The sequence below is a fragment of the Notamacropus eugenii genome, chromosome 1, assembly GCF_028372415.1.
Source record: "Notamacropus eugenii isolate mMacEug1 chromosome 1, mMacEug1.pri_v2, whole genome shotgun sequence".
Taxonomy (NCBI): Eukaryota; Metazoa; Chordata; class Mammalia; order Diprotodontia; family Macropodidae; genus Notamacropus; species Notamacropus eugenii.
The window spans coordinates 609841006-609865278 of NC_092872.1; the positions used below are offsets into that span (position 1 = coordinate 609841006).

Consider the following 24273-nt stretch of genomic DNA (forward strand, 5'->3'; position numbering starts at 1 on the left):
TCAGTTATAGTCTAAGGTATCATTTCTATAAGCAGAAGGGTTTTTAGCAAGCATTGATGAGCACCTGCTATGTGTTGTGCCAGGTTCAGTTCTCTTAATGCCATATCTTGCTGCCTCATCCTATTGCATACCAACCTGAATGACCTAATGCTAAATGAAGGAGGAGATGCCCTAACCCAACCGGTGATTGTTTTCTCTTCCCCCTTCTAATAATAAATAGAATTTTCACAAGGATCTTTTGGAAATATTTTCCTCACTTTTTTTGTCCAGCCCTGAGGGGTGATACTAATGATGGGAAATCCAGGTAAGGGATAGCATTACCTTGGTAAGTTAGAAAAGTGAATTAGTTTTATTTTGGTTTAGTAAGCTTTGAATGAAAAGGAAAATTGATCAAACTCTCCTGTCCATTTCCTTACCATTTAGCTGTGAATGCTTTCTAAATGAGTGATTTTTGTGGTAAGCCAGTAGCCATACCAGCGGAGATAAAAGATGGGCCCCTACACAAAACTTACATATCCTATTGAGGTTTATTGATGGGATGTTCTTTTTTACAACCAGCGGAAGCCTGGGAGTGGGAAAGCGGAGATAGGGGGTGCTGTGGTTGTTTTAATCTACTTCTCAAGATAAATATCCACCAATTATTTGAGAAGCACAGTTCTGTGGTCTCTAGGGTAAGGTAGCGTCTCAGTTTTCCCTTTTTTCTTTTAAAGGAAAGATTCCATCTCTAATATGTATCAACACTTTTCCTTCTACCTCCACTCCTGGATGTTCACTTTGGAACTTTTGAGCATTTTCATTGGTTGAAGGAACAAAAGAGTTCAAATCCTGCCTTGGACACTTAGCTAGCTGTGTTATCCTAGGCAGTAATAGCACCTATCTTACATAGGTGTTATGAGGATCAAATGTGTTAATATATATAAAGTGCTTTTCCAGCCTTTGAGCCATGATATCAATGCTAGCCATCTTTCATTATTAAAAGAAGAAGAAAAGGGAAGGAGTGAAGAGTTTGACTCACTCTTCAGCTAACTTTGCAAATGGATTGAGTCTGCTTTCATTGGCCTTGGCTGGAGTCTGAGAAACTTTCTCAGAGAATAGGAGCTCCCTTCTCCACACAGATTGCTATATTGACAAGGGTTCATGGCTCAGAGAATGCATGATTAGCCAATGGCAGACAGAACAGGGGTTCCATTGTTTCTTCATCGCTTCAATTTCTGACTTAACTCTTTGCTCTCACAAACCAATATGCAGACCCTGAAGCGTGATATCTATCACTGTAAGCACAGTGATAGCAATGACAACAGTCAGCATTTCCCAAGTCCTACTTTGTGCCAGGCACTGATAAAAAGAAACCTCACCCCTGTTCTCAGAGTGCTTGAAGAGGAACACAAACCCAGGGCTTTTGTCCAGTATATCATCTGTTGAGGTCTCCTACATCTTTGAGATGGATCAGTTACTGGGACCAGTCAAGCATGAGGGAGACCAACTTGGAAAAATCTGACCAGAAACAGAAAGAGTCTTAAATTTAGAATCAGGGTTTGAATGTAGAACCTGCCACTTAAAAGCTTCGTGACCTTGGCAAATTACTCCTTTCTCCTAGTCTATAAAATAAGACAATTTAAATAGGTCTTTCATCTTTAAACCCTATGACAGTGGAGAATTGTATTCAGAATTGTTAGTTCATTTTTATACTGTGTAGTGGTTGTTACTTCTCTTTGTGTAGCTTGAACTGTAATATGAGTCTATTAATAGGAACAGCATCATTACATTAAAAACTTATCTAAACTATTTTCCTACATAGGCATGATATATCAGTGTAATATAATGAGAGTTCATGGAAAAGTGAAAAAAATTAGAGCAGGGAATTGGGGGACCTGGGTTTTTGACCTGATTTTGCCGCTAACTGTAGAACAATGTATGCATCATTTTTACCTCTCTAAGACCCAGTTTCTTCTTCTCTACAATGAAGAAGTTGACCTAGATGATTGCTAAGGTACCTTCCAATTCTATCGGAATCTATCATTTTGCAATTTAAAAGCTTATTAGAATAAGCTATATGACATATGTTTAAAATTTTGTCAGTTAATAAGAATTTAAAATTTTCATCTGTCTCCCTCTTCTCCCTACTAAGCAAATTAAAAAAAAAAACACAAAACAAAAAATAAATCCCTCAATACATAGCTACATGGGCCCGCAAAACGAACTTCCACACTAGCCATATCTGAAAATGTATGGGGTTTTTGGGTTTTTTTGTGTTTGTTTTTTGGGGTTTTTTTTTTTGCATTTTAAGTTTATCACCTCTCTACCTATCAGAAGGTGAATAGCATGGTTCATCTTCATTCTCTGATCAGTGCATTCTCATTGCATTGTGGTGAGAATCCCACAGTCTTTCAGAGTTGCTTTTCTCTATAATATTTTAATCATTGTGTCAATTGTTCTCCCAGTTCTCATTTTGGTATATTATGGTGTCTTTTCATTCCTGGTGATCAGTACTTAAAAGAAAAATAAAATGAAACCTATGCCATCTTGTGGGGAAAGGATGGTATTGACAGGATCTCCTGGTAGGGAAGAAAAATGACTTCAGAAAGATTTCCAGAGATAAAGATGAATGGGTAAGTTGTTAGCGACAGAGAAGCAGGACTACATGGCTAGAGTGAAGTAGCCTCACGGATGGCAGAAGGGAGGGTTGCCAACTGTCAGGAACCTGAGAGGCCCCAAAAGGTCTCTGCAGTTGGGGAGTGGGTCCATATTCTCCCTGCAGTGGTATGTTCACCATCCCCTCAGACACACCCTTTGATCAGTTCTTTTCCTTATTCCCAGAATCCCCACCTCATCCTATTTTCTCTAAAAGACGTTTTTCATTCTTTCAGACAATAAAAATCTTTCTTTTGTTAGATCTAATCGCACCTTGTGCTTTTCTTGTTTAATTGTTTCTGTTGTTTATAAAATACTTATTTGTGCATGGGCCTTCCCCAATCTATTACACTGTGTGCTTTTTGAGGGAAGTGTCCATGTTAGTGTGCTTTGCATCTCCCTCAGAGGCTACCAGATGCAGAGGTATCCTTGGTTGATGTTTGTTAAAATTCAAATCCAACAGATATTTTATAAATTGCCTATTATGTGCAAAGTTGGCCAGCTGGTTAGAGCAAAGGTCAAAATTAACATGAGATTGAAAGAGAAAAATTGAGAAGACTGGCTATAATTATATAATTATGTCTTCTTTACAACCTATTTAAATGTTTTATTGAATGAAAAATGGGAAATAGGTAAAAGCAAAGACTCTGGATGTCACCATTTCTTTAAAACATGTATAGGATCATAGATTTACAGCCAGAAGGGGCCTTAAAGCCATCTGGTCCAACATTTTACAGATGAGAAAACTGAGGCCCAGAGAGTTTCAGCGACTTTTCCAATAAGAGGTAGGTGCCATTGTTAATCCCTATTTTATAGTTGAGGAAACTGAGGAAAACAGGTAAGTGTGACACAGGGTCACATAGCTAGCAAGTGTCTCAGGCTAAATTTGAACTCAGGTCTCCTTGAGACTCCAAGTCCAGGGCTCTATCCACAGCACCACTGAGTTGCCAGATCTCCCTTAGCCAGCAAGCATTTCACCTCTTTGCAAAACAGTGAGACGTGGCAACCAAGGGAAATATTGGTTTAGAATACCAAACCCATTTGTAAAACGTTATGGAGGAAGATCAAGAACAGTTTTATCTTACAAAGCAATGAAAAGCTGTAGAGAAGAAAGGCCACCTGCAGAAAGTTCCAGCTGAGCCAGGTCATCCAGAGAATGCATAGATGGAGGAATGACAGCAGAGTGATGGGACATGTATATGTTGTATACAAGTAAGCATCATATAGGGCAGAATGTGATGGGACAGATACCCAAAATACTCTAAGAAATTATGAGAAATCACTTTCAACTGGAGCAATTAGAAAAAGTTTCATGTAGGAGGTGGTAAGTAAGCAGGCTTTAAGGTAATATAATGATGACCATTAGCCAAGTTGAGAAGAGAGTACAGGAAACGAGAGAGCAGAACAGCGTCAGATAAAAGCTAGTAGTTCTATTTGGCTTAGTGCAGAGTACATTAAGGGTAAGAGTATAAAATAAGACTGAAAAGGGAGATGAGAGCCAGATTATGGAGAGCCTCAAATACCAGATCAAAGAGAATGTCTTTTTTTCCAGTTGGGAATAGGGAGCCACTGGTAGATTTAAGCAGAGGAGTAACATGATAAGACCACTTACATGAGGAAGATTATTTTGGCAGGTTTCTGAGTATGAATTGAATGAAGAAACTGCCCATGTAAAGTCCTTTGTAATCAACTTAAGATGATATGGATTCCTTAACATTTTTTGAATGGTTTCCAGCTTCCTAGAATATGATAAAACATAGGAACCCTAAAAAGGGAACTACAGTATGGTGATTTCCCCCTCAAGATGAAGAAATGAATGAAATAGATTTTCCTATTAGTAGCTCCTGAAGATTTAGCTTAGATTCCTATTATTTTGATGTATTGAAGGAGCTGACCCTAATGTCTTTTTGGATCCTTAGAGCATATTGGATTTTTTTCCCCTTATTATCCATCTTCTTCCTGGAAGCATCATCTTCAAGTTCACAAAAGATCTTCCTAAGGAGCAAGATCAATAAATCATGCTAAAGCAGTTTATAAAGGATATAAAATTTCATGAAATGCTTTCATCATAACAACCCTCTCAATTAGAAAGTGAAAACATTATTTTCATTTTACAAATTAGAACACTGAGGCTTGGAGCAATTAACAATAGCTTGCCCCAGGTCACCCCACCAATAAGTAATACCGTCAGAACCCATCCTAACTTCAGGTCCATGTTCTTTAGAGTTGACTACACTACCTCTAAGACCTTACCGCCTAGTAGAAATTGTAAGATCTGACCACAAATAGCTATGAAACAATGTAAAACATAATAAGTGCATAAAATGCACAAACAAAATCCTACAAGGATTCTGAGAGGAGAAATAGCACTTGTCTAGTGTCACAAATAAGGAATGTTTCATGGAAGAGGCTTTGAAGGATGGGTAGTATTTTAACAATGAACAACGTTAAGCATAAGTCAAAGGAAATGGAGAGGAATATGTTTGTGCAACTGAGGAAAGTCCATTTGGGCTGGAGCATAAAGTATTTGAAGGAATAATGTGAGATAAGGGTGGATAGCTGACATTTATATGGTGTTTTGCGATTTGCAAAGCACTTAGTTTAAAAGCAGATTGTGATAGACCCTGGACAGAGGAGCTTGTGGTACGGAAAACAGTTTGTACAGAGGCAAGGAGATAGGCAGTTGACTATCATGTGAGGTGAAAAGCAAGTAGGTTAGTTTGGTAGGGGCATAGAGTGTGTGAAGGACAGTAACGTGCACTAAGTAATGTGTATCCACCTTCCTGACTTGCCTTAAGTCCCAACTAAAATCTCACTTTCTATAAGAAGCCTTTTCCCAACACCTCTTAATTCCAGTGTTTTCCTTCTGTTAATTATCTATTTATCTTGTACATAGCTTGCTTTGTACATATTTGTTTGCTTGTTACCTCCTCCATTAGATTGTAAACCTGAGAGCAGGGGCTGTCTTCTGCCTTTTCTGTATCCCTACTACTTAGTGCTAAACCTGGCACACATTATTAGGCCCTCAATAAATGTTGATTGAGCTATTGATTGATTGACTAAGCCTAGACAGGTAAACTTGCTAGAGCTTGATTGTCAAGGGCTTTAAATGACAGAGGAGTTTGTCTTTTATCTTAGAGGCAAAAGAAGCCTCTGCAATTTCTTGAACAAAGTCTTAGGATCATAGACTTCCAGGTCACTGAGCATTGAGAGAGAGGTGCTAGGATGAGGAAGAAGAAATGTTCAGAGATAATGCTGAGGTTTTGAGCCTGGGTGCCTTGGAGAATCTGGACACCATTGATAGAAATAGGAAATTCCAGAAGCAGATCATGTTTTCTACCTCATTAGAATGTATATTCCCTGAGAAGAGGTCCTATTGATTTGGTTTGGTTTTTGTTTTTTTACATTTCTTTTGTATCCTCACTGCTAATCATAAGAACTCAACTGTAGTAATGCTTGACTAAAGGGTCTGATTTTGTTGGAAAGACAATAGCTTATCTTAGAGGTTCCACATTAGACTCATAGACTAGGACTGATAATGTCCTTGCTGTTTCTATAGCCTAGAGGCTCAAATGCCAGAGGACACTCATGACAATGCCACCCTTCTTTCTCACTGTTGAAGCACAGGGAACATAGGATTCACCAGTATAACTCAATACCTCAGAAATCCTATTCCTTTAGTGAGAGGCAGGGACCAAGCTAAGACTGGGGGGAGTTTGGATTAAAGGTTAAGGATGTAGTGTGCCTGCTTATGAATAAAATGCTCAGTGGAATTTAGGAGAAGAAATGACATTCAGTGCTGAGGGCATGCTGGACTTTGTAACAATAGCTAGAGCCAATGTTAAGTCCCAGGGCATCCCTGGCTACAAGTACTTGCAGAGCAGCCGTACAAATCATTTGGACCTGACAGTATAGGCATTCAGATTTTTTTTTCTATTCATACTCCAGGGAAGGCTGCCAGGAGAGAGAGCCTATCTTCAGTCCCCTTGTTTCCCCTTACTCCCCACAACCTCAATTCAAATAACCACATGATATGGGATAGGATGAAACAGCTGCCTTTCTCTGTATGTGTACACTTCACAGGTGCTGAAAAGTGTGCTCCGAGACCCAAAAGGAAATTTGAATCATCTTAATTCTGTTCTGAACTCATCTTTTTTTTTTTGCTTGATTCTTGAAAGATATTTTTCTCCCATTTTCTGTGGAATTAAATCTTTTTTTAAAAAAATTATTTTCTAAATATAACGTTTAGTTAAATAGTAATATTCCATTTGGGGAGGCTGCTTTCATCCTAGTCTCCTAGCTGACATCATGCTGATACTGATTGAAATCAAGAAGGACGTTCACAGCCCTGAACTGGGTTGTCTCTGCTACCCTTATGCACGGGAGTTTCTTTAGAATTCTCTTTTCAGATTTAAAGAGCTAGACAAAGAATGTGTTACATTGAAGTCTCAACAGAGCATCTTCATCTTTTCAGAGAGGTTGCAATATTCCAGATTTCATTCACTAATGTGATTAGAGGGGGGAGGAGGAGATGTGATAGATAGAAATGGAAGCTTTCCTGCAAAACTCTCAATTCTTGCTCCTCACCTCCTTCTGCCTACCCAGCCCACTGCCTGCAATCCTGAAGCCCTGTAGCTTCCAGTACCTGTGTAGCCAAATTTGCACCTGTGTCCAGAGCACAGCACAGCCATTACTGTGGAAAGCTGGCATGCCTCTATTCCCAGGAAGCTGTGAATTCTGGAGCTTAGCTTCCGAATGCCTAGAATAGGAAACATGTGACTAGACAGAAGCTGTTTTCTATTCTAACCTAGAATGTTAGAGCTGGAAGAGATCCCAAGCATTTTTATTTAACCTTTCTGTGTTCTTTAAACCAGTCTCAGCTCATCTACTCTCTTTATTAGTTTAATAATTGAATGACCCTGCCAACATCCCAAGTGGGCAAGTGCTAGGAATTAGGGGGAAGGTGAAATACAAAGAACATGAGTCAAAGCCCCTGCCTTCAAGGAGTCTCCATTCCACTAGGAAGACTGGACATGAAAAGATAACTAACACTCACGGGATGTGAGTGAAAAGGACTGTATAGAACTTAAGGACAACAAATCCTACGGGAGATCTGAGGTGGGAGGAATTCCTATGGCTTATCAGGCTATCAGAGAAGGAAGGACTAACTAAGTGGAGAGGAGGAGCATTGGGAAGAAGGAGGGTGAAGAGAGCAAAGGTTCCCAAGGGGGTCAGAAAGTATATGGCAGAGGAATCCTGGGCTGTTGGAATTGGAAGGGATCTTAGAGATTATCTGAGGTCCACCATCCTTATTTTAGAGACAAGAAAAGAGAAATGAGTGACTTGACCAAGGTCATAGAGCTAGTTTAAGGCAGACTGGCGTCTAGAATGTAGGTCTTCCAAATTCTAGCACAGTTCTGTTTTAGTGACATCTTTTCTAGCCCAGGGGATTTAGGGTAGGCCAGTTTGACAAGAATGGAAGATTTGCATGGGAGTAAATTCTGGAGAGTTGCCAGGGCAGCTGTGTGGTGCAGTGGATAGAGCACTGGGCTTGAAATCAAGAAGACTCCGCTCTTATCTTCATGAGTTCAAATCCAGCCATGGACATTTACTAGATGTGTGAATCTGGGAAAGTCACTTAACCCTATTTGTCTTAGTTTCCCTCAGCTTTAATGGCAGATCTTTGCCAAGAAAAAAAAGGGGGGAAGTATCATAAAGAGTCAGGCACAACTGAAAAATGATTGGACATCAACGGATTCTGGACAGGTATTTGAGGCACATTGTTAATAGCCTTGAATGACGAACTAAGAAGTTTAGACATTGTCCTCCAGGCCGTGAGAAGCCACTGGAAGTTCTTAAGCAGAGGAAGGACAAGAGGAAAGAGATATTTGGGTGCTCTTAATGTGGTAGCTAAAACACCACATGAACAGAATAGGGATAAAGCTGGATAGCAGTAGACTGACGAGGCTGTTAAAATAGTCCAAGTTTTGGAAAGACTTCCATGAAGTGAGGCTGAGTGAAGTAAACAGAACATTGTACAGAGTAACAGCAACATGGTACAATGACCACCTTTGATAGACTTAGCTCTTCTCAACAATACAGTGATCTAAGACAATTCCAAAAGACTCATGATGGAAAATGCTGTCCACATCCAGAGAAAGAACTATGGAGTCTGAATGCAGACCAAAGGATTTTTTTCCCTTTTTTTCTTTCTCTTGATTTTTCCCTTTTGTTCTGATTCTTCTTCCACAGTATGAATAATGTGGAAAGATGCTTAATATCATTATACATCTATAGCCTATATCATATTGCTTGCTTTCTTGGAGAGGAAAGTGGGGAGGGAGGGAGAAATAAATTTGGAATTCAAAATCTTATAAAAGTGAATGTTGAAAGGTATCTTGGTATGTAATTGAAAAAAAATAAAATACTACTAAGCTGGAAAAAACAGTAAAAAATAAATTTTTTAATTAAAAAAATTTTTTTAAAGAAATAGTCCAGGTTTGAGATGGTTGAATCCTGAACTAGGGTTGCTCAGTTCATATGGCAAAGAAAAGACAAATGCCAGAGAAAAGAAAGGCAGAGTTTAATAATAATAACAGACATTTATATAGCACTTACTCTGTTCCAGGCACTACGTTAAGCATTTTACAGTTATTATTTCATTTGATCCAGCCATTCTGGAGGGCAATTTGAAACTATAACAGCTCTTTTTGTGGTGGCCAAGAATTGGAAATTGAGGGAGGCCTATCAGTTGAGGAGTGGATGAACAAAGTATTGTGTATGAATGTAATGGAATACTATTGTTCCATAAGAAATAATGAGCAGGTGGACTTCAGAAAAACCTAGAAAGACTTGCATGAACTGATGCCCAGTGAACTGATGCCAAGTGAAGCAAGTAGAATCAGGAGAACATTGTACACAATAACAGCAACTTTGTGCAACGACCAACTTTGATGGACTTAACTCTTTTCTGCAGTACAAGGATCTAAGACAACTCCAAAAGACTCATGATGGAAAATACTGTCCACATTCAGAGAAAGAGCTACAGAGTCTGAGTGCAGATCAAAGTGTACTATGTTTCCCTTTATTTTTGTTTTTGTTTGGTTTTTTCTTTCTCGTGGTTTTTCCCCTTGGTTCTGCTTCTTCTTTACAACATGACTTTACAATATGACTAAACATAACAATATGTCTAATATGTCTATACATGTAAGGCCTATATCAAATTACATGCTGTCTTGTGGAGGGGGGAATGGGAGGGAGGGGGAGAAAATTTAAAACTCAAAATATTATATGAGTAAATTTTGAAAATTAAAAATAAATATTTTTTTAAAACACAATTATTATTTCATTTAATCCTCACAACAGCCCTGGGAGGAGATGCTATCATTAGCCCCATTTTACAGATGAGGAAACTGAGGCAGACAGAAGCTTGTCTGGAAGAGAAAGAAGTTGATTTCAAGTGTTGAAGTCTAGGTGCCAGGGATAATAAAAGGTTTTATTGTCTTAGAGACTTAGATATATTGGAGAAAGTTTCGAATAGAGAGAGTAGGATGTATCTAGGGAATCAATAAAAGGGAGAGACAATGATTAAGAAACCATGAAGAGTACCTTGTGGAAGTAGAAAATGTGACTTTTAAAGTAGGCCAGGTCAGCCCCATTCTGTGACTTTCTTCAGTAACCTTTTAAGCCACTTAAGACTCTTAACCTCACTTCTGTGGACTTGTTTATTGTTTGTGTATTTTTATAATTGTATTTCAATGTAATTGACTTGTTTTGTAATTCTATGTATTGAGGCTTCACCAGACTGAAGGCCAAAGGAGGCACAAAAAAAAGGTTAAGAAACCCTATTTTAGGCTATTCTTAGGTTTATTCTGAAGAATATCCAAATAAAAATAAGACATGGCCATGTCTAATCTATCAGTAATATGAACAGCCACCTTACACAATTCAGTAGAAAACTGCTCATAGGCTCTATGCTTCTTGACCCTTGTGAAAATACAACTCCTCACCAGGAAGATCTATCAATAATATGAACAACCACCTTACACAATTCAATAGAAAACTGTTCATAGGCTCTGTGCTTCTTGACCCTTGTGAAAATACAACTCCTCACCAGGAAGAAATGTATTAAAGCCTTCTTAGTCATTTTTATCTCCTTGTGAGTGAGTTCATCAGCTGGTCCTGGGAAATGTAAATTCTTATGGAATTGGGTTGAATTGATTTGAAGTGACTTTCATAGGGTAGAGGAAAGAGGGAGCAGAGAGAGTACTAAAGCATTGCTTGCCTGAAAAAAGGTGCCACCAAGAGTGGGAATGACCAGGCAGATAAAACTGGGTACTCGTGTAAGAATTTCACCTTCTCTATATTTTTCTTTCTTTTTTTTTATTTTTTTAATTTAATTTAATTTTTTTTAATGTTCTGCAATCACTACCATAAAATTAAGATTTAACCCCCCCACACCTGCCCCCCCACTACCCCCCTCCCTCCCCAAGACAGCATACAATTCTGTATACATTCTACATATACTTTCCTATTCAATACGTTTTCACTATAGTCATGCTGTGTAGACAAACTAAAATAAATGGAAGAAATCATATAACAAATTAAAACATGATACACAAACACACATACACACACAAACATGATCTGCTACATTCTGCGAATGAATTCCATAGTTCTTTCTCTGAGTGTGGAAGGCATTTTGCCTTAGAAAACCATTGGGATTTTTTTTTTTTAAGTTCTTGCGTTATTACAAAGTTCCAAGTCTACCAGAAAAAACTCTCACACACTGTGGTCGTTGCTGTGCACAAAGTTCTCCTGGTTCTGCTCCTTTCACTCAGCATCAGATCATATAAGTCCTTCCAGGCCTCCCTGAAGTCTTCTTATTCATCATTTCTTATGGCGCAATAGTACTCCATTACATTCATATACCATAATTTATTCAGCCATTCCCCAATTGTTGGGCATCCCCTTGACTTCCAGTTTTTGGCAACTACAAAGAGGGCTGCTATAAATATTTTTGTACATGTGGGACCCTTTCCCATTTTTATGATCTCTTGGGGATACAGTCCTAGTAGCGATATTGCTGGGTATGCACATTTTTGTAGCCCTTTGGGCATAGTTCCAAACCGCTCTCCAGAATGGTTGGATGAGCTCACAGCTCCACCAACAATGAATTAGTGTTCTAACTCTCCCACATCCTCTCCCGCATTTATCATTTTCTTGTTCTGTCATGTTTGCCAATCTTATAGGTGTGATGTAGTACCTCAGAGTTGTTTTGATTTGCATCTCTCTAATCAATTCTATATTTTTCCAAGAACCATCTCTACAGAATGCTTGTTCCAAGGCCCAGGAAGAAGGTCAGTAGACAGAGCACATTGATTCAGTTGAAAGGAGAAGAAAATTTGCAGTACACTCTCATAGACTTTCATAGCTGGGGATTCCATCATTCCTTCGGAGTTTGACTAGATGACTGCCTTTCATCCAAAGAAAATATTGCATCATTCTGTGATTCTGGATGTGTTATTACTGGGAAATTCTAGCCATTGAGATATCTGTGGGTTTCCTTTGGGAAGTGTATCTTTTAGTTGTTAGCATTCCATCCTTTGCAAAGTTGTTTCCTATCTAAACGTCTGGCTACCTGTTGAATCCCTTCTGTATAACGTAGGTTTCTTGAAGGTTGTGCTTGTTCTTGTTTTGTCTTTGTACCTTGAATGTGGCAGATACTCATTCAGTGCTTATTGAATTCAGTCTCTACAATCCACAAATTTTCAGAGAAGCTTTTGTCATTTCCTGCAGTCTGTCTCCTAACACACTTTGTAGAGGAAGCTAGAATAAATGCTGTTGCAGCATTTACTAGAATACTAGTATTCACTAGACTGATGTGGATCTATTGAATAAAAGAGAGAAGGGTAGCAGACCAAATCTCCTTTCCAGTGTTCCTATCAGTGACAACAGCATTTTCCTAGTCATCATGGATTAGAACCTTGAAGTCACCTTTGACTCTTTCAGTTTATTCCTCATCCAGACATTCACCAAAGATTACCACTTCTTCCTTTGAAGTATCTCATCCTTCTTCTCTATTCATATAACCACAACTTGATTATTTTCTAGGGAGGGATAAAACAGGAATGCAAGCAAGTGACAAAGGTCAAAGAAAAAATCAAAGGGCTCTGGGATTATATGAGAAAGGAAAAATTACTAATAACTGTGGAGGTCAGCAAAGGTTTATTAATAGAAGAGTTGGTTAGAGCACTGAGTCTTTTTTTTTTAAATAATATTTTCCCCCAATTACTTGTTAGAACAATATTTAGCATTTGGGTTGCTTTTTTTAAGTTTTGAGTCCAGAATTCTATCCTTCGCTCTCTCCTTTCCCTCCCGCCTCCTTGAGATGATAAGCGGTCCAATATAGGTTATACATGTGCAATCATGTGAAGCATTACCATATTATTCATTTTGTACAAGAAGACTTGGACAAAAAAAGAAAGTGAAAAATAGTATGCTTCAATCTGTATTCAGACAATATCAGTTCTTCCTCTGGAGGTAGATAGTATTTTTAATCATGAGTCCTTTGGGATTACTTTAGATTATTGTATTGCTGAGAATAGCTGTCATTCATAGGTCTTCATTGTACAGCATTGTTGTCACTATGTACAATGTTCTACTGGTGCTGCTCACTTCACTTTGCATTAGTTCTTGTAAGTCTTTACAGGCTTTTCTGAAATCATCCTACTTGTCATTTCTTACAGCACAGTCATATTCCATCACAATCATATACCACAGCTTGTTCAGCCATTCCCCAATTGATTGACATCCCCTTGACTTCCAGTTCTTAACCACCACAAAAAGAACTGCTATAAATATTTTTGTACTAATAGGTCTTTGGCACTGAGTCTTAAAAGAGGATAAGGAATGAAAAAGGCAGATATGAAGAGGGAGTCTATTCCGGATCTGACATTGTGTACTAGGAATCTCAAGTAGGCTAGTTTGGAACATAAAGTGCTTGAAAAACAGTAATGTGAAATAAGACTGGAAAGGAACAGTGAAGGTACAGGCACTAAAGAAGGCCTTAATTTCCAGGCTAAGGAGTTTAAATTTTTTTTGTATTTTTGAGTAGGAGAATAAAAAAATGCTATCATGAAAAAACATACTGTCTCTTGCAGTCTAATGTTGAATACTAATTATGTATTGGGGGTACTTGAGAACTTTGAGAAGGTACTTTGGGGCAGGAGGAGAAAGAGAAATAGTTGCTTAAAGAGTTTACAGTTGTGTTGGAGAGCCAGGAAAATATTCATGCTATTAGGCATGCTGTGATAAAAAGAGTGTGAGTGAGAACCTGGGTTCACATTAAACCTCCAATGCATACTACATTTGTTACCTTGGTCAAGTCACTTACCCCAGTTGGACTTTAGTTTCCTCATCTTTAAAATGAAGGGATTAGACTACATGGCATCTGAAACTCCTTTCAGCTCCAAAACTATGAGATATGGTTTAACGATTTAAAACAAAGACGTCCGTGAAGAGGCACCACAGTAAGCCCTGGTACTTGGTGAAGAAAGCCTGAATTACATTACCAAGGATCATACAATTTAGTGCTGGAACAGACCTTTAGAAATGATTTACTTCAGTTCCATCATTTTACAGAAGAGGAATCTGAAGCAAGTGAAAATAAGGTCAAAGGCACAAGTGGAGATGTTAGCTGTGAAAACACAGACTGACACTTTTCCTCTGCGATAAAATGTGATCTAGGAGGGTGAGTATGGGAATAAATTGGATTGGAAAGATGTAATAGACAGAACCAACTGGACACGATGGTGACCTTGATGTTAGGAATAAAGCAGAAAGATAAAAAGATGGTAGGAAATTTGGAAGCCTTTGGCCTTTTCTGAAAGTAATGGGAAAATTGAGATGAGATAATTATTTGTTAATGGGCAATTACGTGATGTGGTAGATAGAGTGCCTGGCCTGGAGTCAGAAAAATCTGAGTTCAAATCTGTCCTCAGATACTTACTAGCTGTGTGACCCTGGGCAAGTCACTTACCCCTTTTTGCCTCAGTTTTTTCATCTGAAAAATGAGCTGTAACACATGTGATACCCATAGCAGCTGCTATGAATATGCATACATATTTCCAGGGTAGATTTACAAAATATAATGAACTTTCTTCCTCAAAGGCAAAACCAAAATATTTATTTAGAACATCACTATTACAATACCAGGAGGTAAGATCAAGCAAGGTACTTATCACCAATCTAGGAGTACCACAAAATTCCTCCCTCCACCTGCTCACACTCATTCCTCTCTCCCCCACATTCTATTTCAGTTAAAATTCCATTGGGCAAGCTCCTCCCACAATGGGCTCCATGTGACTCAGGCTGTATTACAGCGGTGAGCTGGGCCAGAGTTCAAAGTGGGTCACATAGGCCTGTTAATGGGCTGGGAAGATCTTCCTATTCTATTAACATTACATGAGCCAGAGAAAGAAATGGTAAACCACTGCACTGTTTTTGCCAAGAATACTCCAAATGGGGTCACAAAGAATCAGATATGACTGAAAACAATTACACAACAACAAATAGTTTAGCAGAAATTATAGTGAGCCCTAATAGTAACATGTTAAGCTTTAGGCATCCTCATGGATATCCAATGGAAATATCAGGTATTGAAGTGTTACAGAGCTGGAAATAATATCATTTGATCAGAGGCAGAGGGAGATTTAGAAGCCTTCTCTGAAGAAGTAGTCATTCAGACTGTGGCTGGATGTTGTATGTTCGTCCTTCATTGCTGAAGAAGACCATGCCATCAGAGAAATGATGAGGTGACTTGCACTTGACTTTGTTTTGAGTGAGGGAGGGCTGTGCAGGTCACCAGCCTCACTTCTCCTCCAAAGCCATCTGAATCCAGTGACCAGATATTCATCAGGATGACTGGAGATGACCCAGGATGAGGCAATTGGGGTTAAGTGACTTGCCCAAGGTCACCCAGCTAGTGAGTTTCAAGTGTCTGAGGTGAGACTTGAACTCAGGTCCTCCTGACTCCTGCACTGGTGCTTTGTCCACTGCACCACCTACCTGCCCTACCTTGAAAAAGTTAGGGTATATAGAAATGAGTGGAGCTAAGTCTAAACCTTGATGTATGGCAGTGGCCGAGGAGAAAATGAGGAACTAAGGAAAGAGAGAAGTAGCAGCCAGAGAGGCTTGAGATGCAGAGGATGCCAGACAACAACAATTAAAAAAAAGGTCTGTGAAGGAGAAGATGTCAGTCAGCAGAGTCAGAGAAAGTAGAGAGAGTGACGATCCCATTGTTTGCCAAGGAGAGGAGACGATTATTCTGGAGGATCTCTCAGGCCCTTCCTTCACACTTGTAGACCCCAAAACAGAAATAGTGCCAGTGAAAGTGAAACCAAGGACAGAAGTAGAATGGCACAAATAAAAGAGAGGGTAAAGGCTGGAATTAAGAAATGGCCTCACCAGGTGTACATTTGTAATGGTGGCCCCTGTGTGAGTAGGTCCTATTTCAGAGTAACAAGCTCATTCTCTTTTTCCTGATCTCACTTAATACCACATCAGAGGAACAGAAGGAAGCTGATTGGCATTGAAATTATTGGCGTTGCTTCCTGTTAACTTGTAAATCCTATGAGAGAATTGGCTGATTCCGAGCCAGGTGGTTGGATAGCACTCTTGGCATTGGCTGGTTAGCTTCATGTTGCCTTCATGGCCCACTCTGTTTAGAAAAACACCATCTTTTTCATCCTAGCTTAGTGAGCAAAACCTCACTTCCACATTATAATCAAGTTCTCAGCAAAAATGTAAGGTGTTATAGAAATGCTTAATATTAAACCCAGGTCCTGGTTGATAGACTTGAGGCTTTTCACCCCAATCTTCCCTGCCCATCATGACTAAATGTCAGTCAGAGGTGTCTAAATGAGTGTGTCTAGGAAGAGCATAAGGAGATAGGTGTATGCTATTGAGGAATGAGTCCAGAGCAACCTTGGTTAGAAAGAGGTCCCATAAAGGGGAACAAGTGAATGAACTACTCTAGGTCTTTGGTTGAAGAACTGTCTGAAGAATTTCCTAGGGCTAAGCAGAATCTAGAGGTGGGCCACTGGGCCAAGGCAGGAAACTGCCTGACTGCTATGGCAGAAACTGGGAGCTGGATAAGATTTTGCCAATCAATGTCTTATAACTAGAGCTGTGCTGTGAGCTTGTTGCATATATGGGGTGAAGGAGAATGAGTTGAGATGACTGAAACTATTATCCCGGAAGACCATGAAGTGTTGATCGTGGCTTTGATAGAAGTAAGGAGAATTAGAGAAAGAAGTACTAAGGTAATGAATATTTTGGACACAAAATTTTTCATTGGTTTGCTACTGTGTCATAAATTAGTTGAGAATTGCTTTGGTGGAAGAAGTACTCACAGTGACAAAATCAAAGCTCCCAAAGTATTGGAACTAAGGTATGTATGTATGTGTGTGTATGTATGTGTACATATACACATATTCATATATCATCTCTCTCCTGTTAGAACCATGACAGCTTATCTTACACCTATCTTCTCTTACACAGAAGGCACTTAAATTGTATGTAATTGAGCTAAATACTTTAATAATAGTAATTGCTAACATTATATAGTGTTTGCTGTGTGCCAGGCACCGTGCTAAGAGCTTTATAATTATTGTCTCTTTTGATCCTCTCAACAACATTGGGAGGTTAGGTGCTGTTGTTATCCTCATTTTGCAAATGAGGAAACTGAGGTAACATAGGTTAAATGACCTGTCCAGAGTCACACAGCTGGTAAGTGTCTGAGGCCACATTGGAATTCAGATCTTCCTGACCCTAGGCCCAGCGCTCTACCCACTGTACCACCTAGTTTATTCATTATCAGAAACATAGGATGAAAATATCATATATTTTATAAAAGACTAACATTACCAAAGTCAGGTGACTCTAATCTTTAAGCCTTAAAGGGTAGATTTTTCTTTCTAAAATATTATTTTTTCAATTAGCAAGAATTTATTTTCTGTCCCTCCTTCTCTGTCAAAAAACAGCACACAAAAGCCTCTTGTAACAAATAGTCCAGCAAAGCAAATTTCCTTGTTGAACATGTCCAAAAGTGTACGTGTCATTCTGAGTATTTAGTCCATTACCTTTCTGTGGGTAGCATGATTCATCTTTGGTCTTCAAAAATCATGATTTTTAATTGCATTCATCAGAGTTTTCTAGCATTTCAAAGCTGCTTTTCTTCATAATTGTGTGAATTTTTCCCTTGGTTCTGCTGACTTTACTCTGCATCAGTTCATATAGGTCTTCCAATTATTCTCTGAAACTGTACGTTTCATCATTTCTTACAGTGCAGCAATATCCCATTACATTCACATACCATAATTTGTTTAGTTATTCTTCGATAGTTTCTAGTTTTTTGCTGCTGCAAAAAGAGTTGCTGTAAATATTTTAATACAGATGTGTCCTTTAATTCTTTCTTCAGTCTGTTGAGGGTATATACTTAATAGTGGTGTCACTGGGTCAAAGCAGGTGCACATTTTAGTGACTTTGGGGGCATAGTTACAAATTGTTTTTCAGAATGACTGTACCAAATCCCAGCACCACCAGCAGTGCGTTACTGTGCCCATTTTCCCAGAGTCCCTCAAACATTTGTCTTTTTTCTTCTTTGATTACCTTTGCCAATCTAATGAAAGTGAGGTAGAACTTCAGGTTTGCTTTAATTTAATTTGCTCTAATTATTCATGATTTTGAACATTTTCTACAATTGTTGATAACTTGTATTTCTACCTTTGAAAACTGTTCATATTCTTTGACCCTTTATCTGTTGAGGAAATGACTCTTTTTCTTATATATTTGAATTAGTTCCTTATATGTCTTGGGTAGGACACCTTTATCAGAGAAACTTGCTGCAAAGATTGTTTCCAGTTATCTGTTTCTCTTCTGACTTTAACCATATTTGGTTAAAACTTTTAGATTTTATATCACCAAAATTATCCATTTTGTCTTCTGTGATCCTCTCTGTTATTTGTTTGGTCATGAACTCTTCTTCTCTTCATACATCTTACAGGTAACTTCTTCCTTAGCACTCTAATTTGCTATTGATATCACTTTTTGTGTCTATCATGTATCCATTTGGAGTTTATCTTGGTGTATGGTGTGAGATGTTGGTCTGTACCTAATTTCTGCCACGCTTTTCCAGTTTTACCAATAGTGTTTGTTGAATATGTGCTTCCTTACCCACCAATAACTGGAATCTGTGAGTTTATTGAACACGGTGCTACAGTGTTTGCTTCTGCATATTATGTACTTCATCTCTTCCCCTGAATAATCTCTCTTGTTTTAACAATATGTTTTGAAGAATACTACTTTATAGTATATTTTGAGCTTTGATATAGCTAGGCCTTTCCCATTTCTCTTTTTTTTCATCATTTCTCTTGAGATTCTTTGACCTTTTGTTCCTCCAAATGAATTTCCTTGTTTTATGAAGTAATCAATTGATTGCTTGATTGGCATAGTACTAAATAAATAAGTTAATTTGGGTAGTATTGTCATTTTTATTATACTGGCTTGACCATTTATGAACAATTAAGATTTCCCTAGTTATTTGTCTGTTTTTTTGTAGTTTCATTCATATAGTTCCTAGGTATGTATTAATAGACTCCCAAATATTATACATTCTATAGTTATTTCCAATGGAATGTCTCTTTCTGTCTCTTCCTTCTGAGCCTTTTTGATAATAAATAGGAATTCTTATTATTTATATGGATTCATTTTATATTCTGAAACTTGGCTGATATTTCAGTTATTTTTAATTGACTCCTTAAGTTCTCTAGATGGACCATCATATATATCACTGGCAAAAAAAATAATGATCATTTTGTTTCCTCTTGCCTGTGCTCAATTTCTCTTTTTCTCTCAATTTCTCTTTCTTGCTTTGTTGCTATCATTAGTATTTCTAGCACGTTAAAAAGTAGTGATGATAATAGGTGCCTCTAAGCTTCCTACATTTTATGAATAATGTTTGCCCTTGGTTTTAAATAAATAAAGGAAAAATTCATTTATTCTTTTGCGTTATGGTATTTTTAACAGAGACAGATACTTTCAAAAGTCTTTTTATCTTTAATTAATATAATCATGTGGGGTTTTTTTATTATAATTTGTGTTGCTAATATGATCTGTTATAGTATCTATAGTCTTCCTTATCCTGAACCAGTCTAGTATCTGATAAAAATACAGCCCAATCATAATTTATAATCTTTTTAATATGTTGTTAATATGTAGCCTATTTGCTAATGGTAAATTTCTTCCCTGAACTGCTCGGGGACTTGTCAAGTAATTCTTACCTCTTCCCCCTAACTGAGGCTGCAGAGTTAAAAATCCTTCCCCAATTTTTGTGATCCTAAGGCTTTAGAGAAATTTTTTTAAAAAAAACTTATACCAAAATAAATGTTAACACTCACAAAGTTACCATACACTGAGAGAAAAGCCAGAACAATGAGGAAAACCAAGTATTGTTTTATTCACCTAGTTTTTGGTTTTATATATTCACCTATGCATGTATTTTAAATACATAACTATTTTTATAATTAAATATACTTTTATATTTACACACAACAAATATTAACTGACAGTGATTGTCTTTACTATATCCATCTTGGTGTCTCCTTGGCTTCTTTCTGTACCACTGGTATAGAAGGCTGTAGCTTTTATATGTAAGAGCTACACAGGTAGCATGTGCACTCTTGCCAGTCCAGCCCAGCTACAAACGCTCTCAGTGTTGATTCCCCAGGGACCCCTTGGACGAGTTTTGTCTGAGGAGCAGACTAGCCAAATTCAGAGAAGCTCATCATGAGAAAGCTGATGTGATTTAAGTTTTCAGTCAGGGTAATTCATGATGGCCTTAGTAAAGCATAGAGGGATGGAGATCCACATCAGTGGAGGGTGTGTCCATGCCAGTGAAATCCTTTAAATTTTAGATGATGGTTCCATTTGAACAAAAAGTTGTAACAAGGGTTTTGTGGCCTCTCTTTGATGACCTTTAAATAGATTTAAGATTATTCACTGTGGGCAACCTGAAAGATGGCTTGTTGTGAGCAAAGGGCTTAATAATGATAAAGCCTTAGTCTGTAAATGTGGTCTGTTATTTCCCCAGGACATGAATCCAGGACTATACACCTATGTATTTTACAGCCTGGCTAGTTTGAAAAGTTAACTTCTTATAAACTTGGCAATATAGAAACATAGAATGTCAGAGCTAGAAGGTACCTTAAAGGTCACATCCAACCACCTTATTTTCCAACAAAAACACTGAGGCCCATTGAGGTGAAATGACTTGTCCCTGACCAAACATCTAATTCATGGAAGGCATCTTAATTTCACTCTGTCGTAGTTCATTCTGTCACTGCTTCACTGAGCAGTCATGTTATCACTAAGTATCCTTTTACTCAGTTTTGTTAAACTTGTAAACTTTAACAGTTGGATTTTAGGAGCTAGAGGAGATGAGTTCAAATTCTAGCTTTGCTCCTTACTGGCTGTGTGATCTTGAGCAAATTGCTTGACTTTTCTATGCCTTGGTTTCCTCCTCAGTAAAATGGGGATCATCATAGATTAGAGCCAGAAGGAATGTAGGCTCTCATCCAGTCTAACCCCCTCATTTTACAAATGAGAAAACTGAGACCCAGAAAGGTCAAGATACTTACCCAAGATAACAGGCAGTCAGCACAATGCCAGAACTCAGACCCAGATCCTCTCATTCTGGTGTTGTTACTCCGCACTACCCTACTTCGTAGGATTATTATGAAGATCAAATGAGATAATTCATATGAAGTATTTTGAAAACATTAATCATTATGAACATTAGAAGACCTGAATTCAAATCCTCTCATCTTAAGCAAATTATTTAACCTTCCTGAGCCTCAGGGTTGTGACCTGTGACACAAAGATAATAATATGTTTATTACCTACCTCCCAAGATTGCTATGAGAATCAAATGAAGTAATTCATGTAAAGTATTGTAAGTGTAAAAACTCCACGATTGCCAGCCACTCTGTGTCAATGACAGTGATTAACAAACTCCTTTCTCTTGACAGGTCCTTACAGAAAGTGGCTATGGCCCAATCACCACTGAGATCCAAGAGGGCCAAGAGTTCTTTTATGCTGAAGATTACCACCAGCAATACCTCAGCAAGAATCCCAATGGCTACTGTGGTCTGGGAGGCACAGGAGTTTCCTGTCCCATTGGGATGAAAAACTAGTTAATGCCCACACGGTGGCATTGACCTTGCATTTGCTAATGGTGCCACTATAGGGTGATTGACCAGAAACATAGCTTTCAAGTTCTGGCTCTCTAAGGGGTTTCTAAATAAATGAAATACAGTGACGGGCTGACATGATGTCACCATCTCACACGCATTCGAATGATAGCTGACTTTATGTGATTTATTGGAACTATACCTTCTGGTACGGGATACTAATTATGATGATTAAGCCTAAAATGTGAGCAGTTTCTAGTTTCTGAAAGAAGGGGGGAATGCAGGGGAGGGGGGTGATAGGAAGTTGTTTCTGGTGGGAAAATCTTTACTCCTGCCCTGGCCTAGGCAACATGCAATCTTCTTTCCCGTGCCAACATATTTGTAATCATTTGTGGCCTTGATAACATGTTTACAGAAATACTTCTCCGTATTGAATAAAAATGAGTAGTTCCACAAGAATAGAGCCTAAGGAGCTTTTAGTGCCTGTTACAGGCTTCCTTGTGGCAATAGAAAGATCCAGATTTGCTTTATGGATTATGATGCTTTGCTTGTAGCAATGAGAAGGGTAGCAAATGCATAATCTAATAAAATTTGATAGTCTGAATAAAACCAACCTGATGTTTAGCTTGCTTTTTACCGAATGTTTCAATGCATTGTCTTAATGAATTGTAAGGTGAATTTAAAGAAATGAACAGAAAAACGATACAACCAATCATACACCTCTCATCATTTTCTCTAAAGAGAAAGATCAACATGATTGAAAGTTTGGAAATGATAGTGTACACCTCAAGGATTTACACAGGAATTTTGTGCTAATGGGGTTCAGTGAAAGAGTTACGGAAGGCACAAAGAGGTAGAGATACCCCTTCCACTCCCTCTTTCTACCAAGGAGATTGGCTAGTAAAATAGCCAGTCAGCATCAGGCCAGCCAGAGATGGATTGAAAGGGTTTAGTTGTGGTGAAAGGATTTCCTTCAGGGCCTAGCCATCTCCAAATGCTCTAGTGTGGCCATAATCCTGGGAGAGCCTACAACCCTTGGCATTGCATTTGCAATTCTTCCTAGAGTTGTGCTTCCCACAGGTATTATTTTCATTATTTCAATTTTCACTGGCTATAGAGAAGGGAAGAATGTTAATTCATAGGTAAATTTTATAATGATGCAGTATAGTAGCAGAGAGAATAGTTGAGTTAGGATCTCACTTATTGTACTTTAACGTCTCTGTAGCTGAGGCAGTTCCCTAAGACTTATATAGAAAGTCATAAATGGGAAAGATTCTCACACTAGGAATTACCGACATGGTTGAATTTGTATCCTAGTTAGTTTAGGAATGAAATGCAGATTGAGAAGAATAACAGACACGTATTGTGCTTTGCCAAGTACCTTATTTGAGCCTCATAACCTCACAGTGAGGGAGGTGCTCTAGGAATATTTCCCTTGTTTTACAGGTCTAGAAACTGAAACTCAGTCAAGTTAAATATCCAGGTCATGGTTATACAGCTAGGAAGTTTCAGAGGTAGGACTCCCATTCAGTTTTTACTGACTTTGAAGTCCAGCATTCAGAAATCAGTGGTAGAAGTACAGTGGCAATCTTGCATGTGAGGAGACCTTGTCCATCCTAGATGGCCCATCACAGACATTATTGTTTTACATGAATATTCAAGGATCCCTCTTGCCTCCTGTTCCAACAGCTCAAATCATTCTTGTCGCTTGAGAACTCTGTTCAAGTAAGGTCAGAAAGAAACATGGGAAAGCAGGACAGCTGTAAAAATTACACATTGAATTTATTATATACTTAAAAGTGAAAGCAAACTGTACATAACAGAGATTCACAGTTCTGTGTCCCATCTTTTTTTTATTCCCCTGTTCTAGTGTTTGTGTGGAAAATTCCTTTTATTTGCCATTTAAGTTCAGAATTTTTAAAAAACCATAACATTTTAAATATTGCTCCCCTTAATTATTTTTTAAAGTCAGTTTGTCGACCTCCTCTAGAATTACCTTTGACCTTGGTACAGTCTCCTTTAAGACAGTATAAGCTAAACCATTTATTTTAATGTGAATGTGTCTGTGATACAGAACCATGGGCAGAGATAGCATTTTCTCTGTTCTCTAACAGTTTTATTACTGACTTAACATCCAGTTAGTCAGAGAAGGTAATCCAACAAGTACAAGAGTCCTGAATAACAATATCTCATTCTTCAATGTGGTAGTTGCTTTGTTCTTTTAAAAATTTTGGGGAAAGTCTATAAAAATTTTATTGCTATTTTTTTTGTGTTCAAATTTTCCTTTCCTCCAAAACTCCCTCACTTCTCCTACCCAAAGATGCATTCACTATAGCAAAAAACAAGAGAAAGAGGAAAAAATACCTTTTCAACAAAAACTGATCAAATCAAC

General features: G+C 38.1%; 1 protein-coding gene across 3 annotated transcripts in view; it reads left to right on the forward strand.

Annotated features, from left to right (window-relative positions):
- The window catches only part of MSRA (methionine sulfoxide reductase A), a 581108-nt gene extending 558614 nt beyond the window's left edge, over positions 1–22494 (forward strand). For all 3 annotated transcript variants that reach the window (XM_072634836.1, XM_072634837.1, XM_072634838.1), the window contains one exon: positions 21720–22494. In XM_072634836.1, coding sequence (XP_072490937.1) covers positions 21720–21876 — 157 coding nt within the window. In that variant the 3' untranslated portion in view covers positions 21877–22494. The remainder of the gene's footprint in view (positions 1–21719) is intronic.
- The last annotated feature ends 1779 nt before the right edge of the window (positions 22495–24273 follow it).